At 35.4% G+C, this 11,062-nt stretch overlaps 2 protein-coding genes across 2 annotated transcripts; both read left to right on the forward strand.

Annotated features, from left to right (window-relative positions):
* Positions 1–241: 241 nt before the first annotated feature.
* Positions 242–2,589, forward strand: LOC100180437 (protein rolling stone-like). The gene is made up of 3 exons (XM_002129518.4): positions 242–359; positions 1,374–1,650; positions 1,929–2,589. The coding sequence occupies exons 1-3, from the start codon at positions 297–299 to the stop codon at positions 2,420–2,422; spliced, it is 834 nt and encodes a 277-aa protein (XP_002129554.1). The 5' UTR covers positions 242–296; the 3' UTR covers positions 2,423–2,589.
* Positions 2,590–3,438: 849 nt separating this feature from the next.
* On the forward strand, positions 3,439–10,360 carry LOC100178070 (protein zwilch homolog). The gene is made up of 10 exons (XM_026839384.1): positions 3,439–3,596; positions 3,812–4,476; positions 4,954–5,077; positions 5,606–5,664; positions 6,542–6,632; positions 6,925–7,013; positions 7,776–7,913; positions 8,357–8,646; positions 8,776–8,926; positions 10,119–10,360. Exons 1-10 carry the CDS (start codon positions 3,500–3,502, stop codon positions 10,287–10,289), a joined length of 1,875 nt encoding a protein of 624 aa, XP_026695185.1. The 5' UTR covers positions 3,439–3,499; the 3' UTR covers positions 10,290–10,360.
* The last annotated feature ends 702 nt before the right edge of the window (positions 10,361–11,062 follow it).

Below are 11,062 nucleotides of genomic sequence, written 5' to 3' on the forward strand. Positions count from 1 at the left end.
CATATTATTTCATTTTCTTCATCTTGTTTTTTAACAATTAACAATTAACAACGCTAAGCCGTGAGAATACGGTTACATACTTCTTTAAATATTTATTATTTACTATTAAATGGGACGATAAAAGAGAATGAAACATGTACCATCTTACCCCACCCTACTATATGTAATTATAAGGTATATACGGAACACTATATAATGAAACGTCGTCTAATGCGTAATATGCTACAACATGTTTGTTTACTGATTTTCACCGATTTTAGAAGATATTAGGTTAAGTTTTAGTTGGTTCAGTTAAAATGAAAATACGAGATTTTGTGTTGGACCCAAAATCTTCGGCGACGGATTTCTACCTTTCTAAGGTAATATAATGTAATTTATGGATATGATTATGATACTCGTGCACTGGGTCCGAAAGAAAGGCCTTATTCTCAGAGCACAATTTTGAATCTTACCCGAAAATCCACGCACAGGTCGTTTGTAATCAATACTGGTATATTAAACTAAAAAACTTTTATGTACTAGCGGAAAATTGAAATGTTTATTAACTCGCAAAAAAAGACCAATAAAAAGGGTATGGTAAACGGAACACCTGTGCTATAACGACTGTCGTCGCTAGTGTTACGATGCATCAAGATATCTGCAAGATTCAAGTTGTAATAAAAGGTTAAGAACTCTTATTGAGTGAATCTTGGCGTGAATAAGAATAAATTAAACTGTGCTGATGGCTTAGATATAGTGGGGTGGGGGAAGATGGGACAGCTTTAGCTCATAATATCTAAATATTCTGATCGTGTTTTAAACAATTTGGTCTATGGGAGTCGTGAGGATACGGTTTTTATAATTCTTTGAAATTTCTGTGTTTACCACCAAATGGGACGAGAAAATAGAATAAAAATGTCCCACCTCCTCCCACCCTACTGTATAAAGTTTTATGACCGCGCTATTTTAACAACCGCAACAGCTTTTGTGTCTTTATTGGGTGTAAGTGAGGAAACGTCGGCACGACAAAAACACGGTAATAACTTCGAATCTGCAGATTTATGGCTACGTTTCTGCTCTGTTGAAAATTCGTCTCATAATATGTTTACCCCGGTTTAAATTTCGAGCAAAATCTGCGTATTTGGTAAACGTGTTTTGCACTTTGCGCTTTGCAAATAACAGGCATGACGTCAAACCGTAAGGAGAACCTAAAATGGATCCCATTTGATTAGGTTGGGTCGCCCACTACGGTGGTTCATAAAACACAATGAATATAAATGTAAAAGTTAAACCTTTATTCAAGTAATAAAAGCATGTTTTTAACGACTGTCATTTTACCGTTTTGGAGAATTTTATATTTTTTTAAACAAAATTTTTATATTTATAATTTTCAGTGGTGTAAACCCGGGGCTCGTTACCTCGTCTACAGAAGTCTTGTGTTCTGCTACTGGTGTGTGGCATTCATCGTTGATCTTTGCAATAACTTAGACGGCGGTTGGTTCTTCATATATTTGTCACACTGGGGCGAAAGCCTTGTCCTGCTGTATTTCTTCACTGCTTTGTGCACGTCAATATGTGGTTATTTGCAAACCAGAAGAGAAAGGGAAAAAATTTCAAGTATTTTGAAAATTGCTCTTCATTCTAGAGAAGAGATTAAAGAGAACGAAACAGGTTTGAAATTTTGCTATTTTTAGTGTTTTTATCTGGGGCAAGATGGAACATAAAGCGGCCCATATTTCCTAATCGTGTTTTTATTAATTAACAACGTTCTTTTAGAGTCGTGTGGCGTGGATATGGTTGTACAATTCCGTAAATAATAAATATTCTTTGTTGACCACCAAATGAGTGAATAAAAGGAATTGTAATGAGTCAATAAAATGAGTGAACAAAAGGAATCCCATCTTACCCCAACCTATACTATACTTATAACAATTTTTCATGTTTTGCAGAAAATGTGAAGAACCGTTCTTTGAAGTTAAAATGGTTTCATTATTTGACAACAATCCTTTTTATTGCGTCGTTCAACGTGTCTATTACCGTCACAATACTCTATCCCATACTCGATGACGTCACATACCACAGTGCATCTTTTCTAAGCATCAATATTCACATACTTAACTTTATTTTAATGTTAATCGATTTATGTGTTAATGGAATTAATGTTAAATTTCAACAATTTTTTATTTCTGTTATAACTTCTGCAATGTACGCAGCTACGCTGGTAACTTTGCACCTTACGGGCGCCAACTCTGCGGTTTACCCTGCTATAGATTATAAACAAAACCCAATTCGTACGAGTTTAGTGACCGTTGCAATGATTTTAATTGCGCCAGTACTTTGCCACTCTGTTATGTATTGTATCTACCGTTTAAAACTATGCATAGGATACAGAATACGCCGAAGAACAAGAACATCAGTGCCTGTTATGGCTGGCAATAAATGATTTTAAAATAGCAATATTTTATCCATATTCCTAATAAGTTTATCCCGAGAAACTTTTTATAATGTTATATAAGCTTTGTTTTAGCAATTAATTTTATTTTTTTCCACGAGTATTTTTAACGATCATGTGATATTATATTTGAAATAAAACGGCAGGGGTGTGTAAATAAAATTCTTCAAATAGAAATCAAAAATTATTGTTTACAAATTTTGGCGGGAACTGATCAGCTGATATGACAAAGTAAAGTTTTTTTTGTTTTTTTTTCTTAATTATTTTTAAGTATAACAATTTAAAAGGAACAGACTGCTTGTAGTACAGTTTATATAGTTCAGTACTCAGTCACATGCACAAGGATAGACGTATTTTATTGAAGTTTTATTCCATGAATCGACAGTTTCGCAGGACTATAGTGATACGACTTACAATGTAGTTTTGAACTTTTGAATGCTAAAGTTTTCAATGATCTACATAAAAAAATATACAAGGGTGTAATAGCTTTATTTAGCAAGCATAATTTGTCTTTTAAACGTCTAAATATGTAGAAACTGTAATTGGATTATGACATTCCGTTACCTCCGCTACCAGGCATCGTATAAATAATGCTTTAGTGGCTTATCTGGTGTAAAAACGTAGTGTATTTCCAACGTTTCGTCTGCCATACAGCGAGCCTTCATGACTGGATGGGAAGATGAAGTCTTGTCATATGGCAGACGTTTTTATACCAGATGAGCCACTAATATATTATTTTAAATTATGACAGCTTACCTGATCAATGTTCAGTCCTTATAGCTTCAGCTGTACTTTGAATAACATTATAATTCTTTAGCTAGTGGTCAGTAAAATTTTGGGTCTAAAAATGTTCCTAGGTCTCACTGATTTGAAAAAAAACTTGTGCGTTTGTGACCAAAATTAACTTTGAAAATCTGCAAGGATTACCGAATGGCATTTATTCTAACTAATTTTATTGTACCATGGGTTTTATATGGTGGTATTGATTTCAAAAACGTACTTATTAACGTATTTGTAACTTTTGCAGAACTTATTCTTTCAGAGAATTTAAATTTATTTCAGTTTAAAATGGAGTCGTTTCAATCTTTCATATCAATGTTTGACAAGCATGGTTATAATGATGATGGAGATTATGTTGCTACTTCAAAGTTATCAAACTCTACAGGTTTATTATATATAGTCATGTTTCTCAACATTTTTTTCATGTGATCGGATTATGATATTTATATATATCACTACTTTTCTATAACATCTGAGTCGATCTGACATTTATTTGTTTGCTATTTTTTCAGTGTAAATCTAGAGTGTTGAAATAAAGGTGTCATTTTTGTTTTAAAAGTTAGAATGACATGTTACCTCTAACATTACTTATACTACCAGGTCCTGGAAGAATTGACTCGAAGCTGGCTTCAAATTTCAGGGAAATCTACCAACTTATCACTGGAACTGCTCCTGATATAAAGACATTCGTTCACGCTCCATATAAGGACATTAACACTCCGTTTTCGCCGGGTTTTGGGCAACCTCTTGGTTTAGAAGAAATTGAAATGCCAGCTCTTGACCTTGAGTGTGAGGAAGAGTGTTTGCATTCAAGTTTGTTGCTGTCGTTCAGAAAAGCAAAGAAGTTTTTATCAAACTTGACTTATTGTATATGTAACAAACTAATTGGCCCTGAGATTCTGCCCCTGGTTCTTGTATGTGATGGAAAAAATAACCCAAAGAAAGTTTATTTCATGGTTGTGTCCTTGTGCTTAGATGATGGTAAAAGTGAAACTCTTGAAGTGAAAAACATCTCGTGTGTTGGCCCTTTTCCGAGGAGCAATTGGGATAACGAAGCCCAAAACCTGAAAACCACAAGTTTGTCAAAGATTTGTTCCAGTCTGACGTTCCAGCCGCATATGTTGGGTGTTGGGGGGGAATTAGTTCAAAGCAGTTTGGCGATGGAGTCGTTTTCAAGGTTTGAGTTGTTCAGCGAAAGTGATCGGATAATTAAAGCTATTGAAGAGAATGCGTCTCATGTTTCAATCGATGTCTCGGCAGACGAGGTTAGTTGGTTTGAAGTTGAGCGTTCTTGGCGTGTTTTATGACTATTTTAAACCATTGACTAGAATAGGTTATTAAGTTTCTTGTGACCTACTTTTTATAAGCTGATTGTTGCAAAGTGGTGAATTAAATAAAATATGTTTATATAATGAGTTTTTGACTCTGGGTTGACATTGTTAAAATACAGTTACACTTATAGTTGTCAAACTTACTAAAATGTGTGACGTCACTTTGTGTCAAAAGTTAAGTATACATTACCCTAGGTACAGTGCTTACCTAACTTTATGCGTGTGCCAAGAAACTCTCTCTTAGAAATAACAAATTATAGTACGTCTCATAAAAATACCAAATTAAAACTCATAACTGATGTAAACGACATTAAAGAAAAACAATCTGTTAAGTAAAGTTTTGAGCCATTTTAACATTATGTACAACGAAACATTTTATCGGTATATTTTCTCATAGAAATTTTATACCAGGTGGTTAACATCCTCGAAACTCCCCACCAGAAGATCCACACGGTGGCAGTAAACCTTCGACCCGTGCCCGGTGATCCGCGAAGTTTGGTTTATTTTCTTCATCAGGATATTAAGATATTGGAAGGTAGGCGTGAGAGGTGAGATGTTTGTTAAAAGTTGTGTATGAGGGTGCGTGTGGTTGTATCTAGTGCTGTTCAACCAGTGTACCCTAGGATGCCCAAAAATATGCCAGGGGTGCACCAGTACAAAAGTGTATACAAGGGTGCATCACAAACTTCAACAATTTTTACCAATAATATTAAGTTTTGAACATTTTTAACAAATTTAGCCACTTTCCTACAGTTTTTTATATGAATTCTATATCTTGCATTGCTGGGAATTGCGAAACTAGTCTTTTCTTTAACTACAAATCATCCTAACTGGTTTAATATAATATAGTGGGATGGGGTGATATGGGACACCTTTTCATTCTCTTTACTCGTCCCATTTAGTAGTAGAACAATTAAAGAATTATAAAAACTGTATCCTCAACTCCCTCCCGTTGTTAGTTGTTTAAAACATGATCAAGATATTTGGATATTATGTGCTAAAGCTCTTGTCCTTCCCCACCCTGCTTTATATTTATTATTTAAATTCAACTTGTTTGCTTCAGGTTTGATGGAGGCTTTGAGTCCGAAGCAGGAAGTCGTGTGGGCCGATATTACAGATGAGGTGAATACGAATATTAATATTAACTTCTTTCTTTTGCATATATGCGTATGTGTCCTTGGGCAAGACACTCATAGGTTATGAAACCATCCCAGTGGCTATAACGAGTTGTCCTACTTGCCAACCATGTTTAAGAACAAATAAGTTACATACGTGGTAACTTAGCACGAGGTGTATGAAACAGAACACCCGTGTTATAACGACTCCGTTGCCCCGCCATGCGAGGATAAATAAGTTACATACGTGGTAACTTGTAAGCTGGCACGAGGTGTATGAAACAGAACACCCGTGTTATAACGACTGCCGTTGCCCACCATGCGAGGATAAATAAGTTACATACGTGGTAACTTGTAAGCTGGCACGAGGTGTATGAAACAGAACACCCATGTTATAACGACTGCCGTTGCCCACCATGCGAGGATAAATAAGTTACATACGTGGTAACTTGTAAGCTGGCACGAGGTGTATGAAACAGAACACCCGTGTTATAACGACTGCCGTTGCCCACCATGCGAGGATAAATAAGTTACATACGTGGTAACTTGTAAGCTGGCACGAGGTGTATGAAACAGAACACCCGTGTTATAACGACTGCCGTTGCCCACCATGCGAGGATAAATAAGTTACATACGTGGTAACTTGTAAGCTGGCACGAGGTGTATGAAACAGAACACCCGTGTTATAACGACTGCCGTTGCCCACTATGCGAGGATAAATAAGTTACATACGTGGTAACTTGTAAGTAGGCACGAGGTGTATGAAACAGAACACCCGTGTTATAACGACTGTTGTTGCCCACTATGAAAGTATAAATAAAATATATAGACCCAACTTGTAAGTAGGCACGAGGTGTATGAAACAGAACACCATGTTATAACAGGAGGAAAGCGTTGAAATATCAATCGTGGATAAAATAGACAAAGTTTTAAAGTCTTTTTATAAACCGACCAAGAACGAAGCAAAAACAGATGGTGAGTGAAGTGGGTCCAAGTTTGATACTGGCATTGTGGATTATGTTTCTGTTGTGGGCGTATGTATCCTTGGGCAAGACTCTTAATTACAAATGCTCCAACCCAGTGGTCACTAGTGGGTTATCTTAATTGTCAGCCATAAATAAAAAAAATCACCAACAAAGTAACATATGCGGTAACTTGTAAGCGCGCACGAGGTGTATGAAACACCTGTGTTATAATGACTATAGGCGAACATACTTTCAATAAATGCCCCCCCCCCCCCAGTGGTCATTGTTTTATTTTTTTCCAGATAAAACCAACGACGATGAATTGATTTCTTCCTTATTTGCTCCAAGACAAGAATTCGATTTCACCGAGTGCGTTTGGGAAGTTTTGAAAGTGAGTTTAATGTTACTATGGTTGTGTTAGCTTGTGTGTTCATGTAAGCGTGTTTCTCATGTATACAAGTTCGTTACAAGACCCTGTGTTTGGGAAGTGGCGGTTTAACACCATGTATTTGTTATCTATACAATTTATTATGTATACAGGTTAGTTATAGTATCTATATGAACATTTTATTTCACAATTTACTATACAAAAATAAAGAACTTTTCTTCTGCAGCAAACATAATGTAAATAACCTTTCAACAGTTCTTCTGGTATAAAAACACTTTGTATTTCTGACTTTTGTCTGCTATTAGCAAGACATTATCAGAAAATGTGCAACAAAAAAAAAATTATCGATGTGTTTTAGACTTTCAAACCTTTAAATTTGTCCAAGCTTTACCTCAAATTACTTTTTACGTAACTTTTTATAATGTAAATAAACTTTTAATGGTTTATCTGGTATAAAAACATTCTGTATTTCTATTGTTTCATCCGCCATTAGCAAGACATTATAAAAAATGTGACAAAATGTTCAAAATAGACTACGATTTTCTACCAGATTAGCTGTTAAAAGATTATTAACATTATGCCTGCTAGCAGAAGTAACGAAAATTTTGTATAATAAATTGTGAAATAAAATGTTTATATACATATTATAAATGAACTGTAAACATAATAAATTGTATATGGATATAAACCAGCGCTTGTCAAACTGGGGGTTCTAATTAATTGTAATATACCATCTCTTATCATAATATTCCCTTATTCCCTCAGATCGTCCAGTCTTATCAAGAACTTATCAAATGTCTTGGATTAATAATGAAAGGATTAGAAGATGGAAAAGGAGTTTGTTTCTGGCTGCATGAAAACAATCGATCGTATCTCGCGAATATTATCCGGCAATCTTACCAGGTGTTTACCACTTACTCATTTTTCTTAACAAAATGAATATTTTACAAAAAACTGCAAAACACAATTGAATCTAAAAATGTTCAATCGAAGCGTTTAACTAAATGATGAAATATGATGCAGTATTTCGTAATTTTTTACAGGCAATGTTTTATTTTCTAAGATTAGACTATATTTAGGTTATTTTATCTTTTAACTACTTTTAGTAACCAATGTTAACCCACCATAAGCGCCAAACTTAAGCGCACGAATAATTAGACACAATCCTGTGAAACAAATGTAACTTATTGGTTGTAATGTTTACTGATTAATGCAAGCAAAAATTTCTCGGGTTGGCCTGCCCACCCTGCCACCCCAGGTTTGGCGCCTATGGCTAAATTTCGCCCATTGTAAATAGCTACCAGCAGCTCCACCCTTTTACCCAACTAACCCCATATTACCCCCAGGGTAAAATTACGGCCCCAAAATTTGGCTCAACGTTGCCGATCCAAGTCCTCATTGAAATTGGAATCGAAAAACTTGGGCAAGACTTCGCGCAGTTCTTTCTCTCGCATCGTTTTGCTACGAGGGAAAAACTAGAGAAATACATGTCACCTGATGATGTCATCGATGATGATGTCATTAGGTTACAAAACAAGCTGGTTGGCCTAAAGAAGCTACATCACATAACTGAGCTGGCATCACATTGTTCCTCAAACCTAATGCTCCCGATGGAGAAGATTAACAAAGTTGTGAGGTGTATTTTGTTTTGACCATTTTGTTCCTGTTTGTATTCAACTTTTTTTTATGTTCTGTCCATTTTTTGTCAATGTTTTGTCCAGGTTTTATTATCTTTTGTTTAAATAATACCATTATAACCCCCTAGATCAGCGTTGAGTTCATACACCACGGAAGATTTTGATTCCAGCAAATTATTCTCGTTTAATGTCTCGTTGGGTGACGTTAAAGGTTTGTTAGAGTGCTCTACTCCCTCCTTGTGGAGAGTTTGTTGCACGGGAACGAACATAAACGGGAAGGTGAGGTTTCTATGTCGTTGAAATGAGATATTTACTTATTTATTCTCGCATAGGCAACGACAGTCTTTATAACACGGGTGTTCTGTTTCATACACCTTGTGTCCGCTTACGAGTTACCACGTACCAAGTATGTAACTTTGTGGGTGATTGTTTTTTACTGAGCAGCTGTTAAATTTGATGCCATGTTAGTGACCACTGGGTTGGAGAAAAATTTAAACTTGATAATTTGGACAAACATTTATAAATTTACACATCATTGTAATGAATTGTGATATCATTATGACATCATATTAATGAATTGTGATTGTTATGACATCATAGTAATTGTGGAGGGCGGCTCATATTGTGAAGATATTGCGTTCACGCTCCGCAGCCTCGAGACGCCGATCCTGCCCCAGCGCACACGCTATCCGACTGCACGAAGTAATTGCGTTTAAGGCATTGTAGGTCACAGCTCAGTTTATTACGCGGTGAAAGAACGACATTGAGCTTAGACGACAAATTGAGACAGCAGGGTATTACTAGCACTGTACTGCATCACAGTACAGGAAAGTGAAAGGTTTATATAACGAAAAACACGTGTAGCAAAACAATAAAACGCGTCATTGGCATGTGGCAATTGCCTCGCCTGGCATACACACAACTGGGTAATTGTTTTATTATCACGATAAGAATGACGGGAAAGTAGATGTTGCGTAAGCAGCGAAACTGCATTCCATTTTTTAACTATCTTTATATCATTAAATCTGTGCGAGAGCACAATCAACCGCTACATAATGAGTTATGATTGTCATTATGACATCATAGTAATGAATTATGATTGTCATTATGACATCATAGTAATGAATTATGATTGTCATTATGACATCATAGTAATGAATTGTGATTGTTATTATGACATCATAGTAATGAATTGTGATTGTTATTATGACATCATAGTAATGAATTGTGATTGTCATTATGACATCATAGTAATGAATTGTGATTGTTATTATGACATCATAGTAATGAATTGTGATTGTTATTATGACATCATAGTAATGAATTGTGATTGTTATTATGACATCATAGTAATTAATTGTGATTGTTATTATGACATCATAGTAATGAATTGTGATTGTTATTATGACATCATAGTAATGAATTGTGATTGTTATTATGACATCATAGTAATGAATTATTTTTGTTCTAGAATACAAGCAGTGCATGTTGGAGCCGGGAATTCCCCTTCATTGGTCTAATTAAGCATGATGATGTCATCGATGATGTCATAGTTGATGATGTCACAGACGATTCACAAGATGATAACAATCGTACTTATTACATCACAACCACCACACGACTGTTGTTTCACTTTGTTTAATCCTGGTGTTCGTTTTGTGCGTTGTTACATTGTTATAATAAATCCATGCAATAAAATAAAACGACAATTGTTGAATGTGTCTTACTGAGTTTGTAAGTTAGGAGATTTAGTTCAATTTTTGTAAGTTGGGTAGTTTAGTTAAAATTGATAAGTTAGAAAGTTTAGTTTGAATGTTAGATTGGGACAAGATTGGGTCCCAAAGGCATGATCATGTGTTTATACCAAAACTAAAAAAAATAGCAACCGTATTTTGTCCCTAGCAACCACTTTTTTTTGCCCTAGCAAACGTATTTTTTCCCTAGCAACCATCCTAGCAACCGTATTTTGTCCATATTTTGACCCTAGCAACCATATTTTGTCCCTAGCAACCGTATTTTGTCCATATTTTTTTCCTAGCAACCATATTTTGTTCATATTTTGTCCCTAGCAACCGTATTTTGTCCCTAGCAACCGTATTTTTTCCATAGCAACCATATTTTGTCCCTAGCAACCGTATTTTGTCCATACTTTGTCCCTAGCAACCCTATTTTGTCCATATTTTGTCCAACCATATTTTGTCCATATTTTGTCCCTAGCAACCATATTTTGTTCATATTTTGTCCCTAGCAACCGTATTTTGTCCCTAGCAACCGTATTTTTTCCATAGCAACCATATTTTGTCCCTAGCAACCGTATTTTGTCCATACTTTGTCCCTAGCAACCCTATTTTGTCCATATTTTGTCCAACCATATTTTGTCCATATTTTGTCCCTAGCAACCGTATTTTGTCCATA

The sequence above is a fragment of the Ciona intestinalis genome, unplaced genomic scaffold (genome assembly GCF_000224145.3).
Source record: "Ciona intestinalis unplaced genomic scaffold, KH HT000224.1, whole genome shotgun sequence".
NCBI classification, from domain to species: Eukaryota; Metazoa; Chordata; class Ascidiacea; order Phlebobranchia; family Cionidae; genus Ciona; species Ciona intestinalis.

What these genes read in the sequence shown, in the direction of transcription:
- LOC100178070 (XM_026839384.1), top strand. Translation starts at nt 3,500, where the DNA reads ATGGAGTCGTTTCAATCTTTCATATCAATGTTTGACAAGCATGGTTAT. An exon ending in AAAGTTATCAAACTCTACAG is followed by an intron (nt 3,597 to 3,811) that starts GTTTATTATATA and finishes TTATACTACCAG; the next exon opens with GTCCTGGAAGAATTGACTCG. An exon ending in GGATATTAAGATATTGGAAG is followed by an intron (nt 5,078 to 5,605) that starts GTAGGCGTGAGA and finishes TGTTTGCTTCAG; the next exon opens with GTTTGATGGAGGCTTTGAGT.
- LOC100180437 (XM_002129518.4), top strand. Translation starts at nt 297, where the DNA reads ATGAAAATACGAGATTTTGTGTTGGACCCAAAATCTTCGGCGACGGAT. An exon ending in CGGATTTCTACCTTTCTAAG is followed by an intron (nt 360 to 1,373) that starts GTAATATAATGT and finishes TATAATTTTCAG; the next exon opens with TGGTGTAAACCCGGGGCTCG. An exon ending in GATTAAAGAGAACGAAACAG is followed by an intron (nt 1,651 to 1,928) that starts GTTTGAAATTTT and finishes CATGTTTTGCAG; the next exon opens with AAAATGTGAAGAACCGTTCT.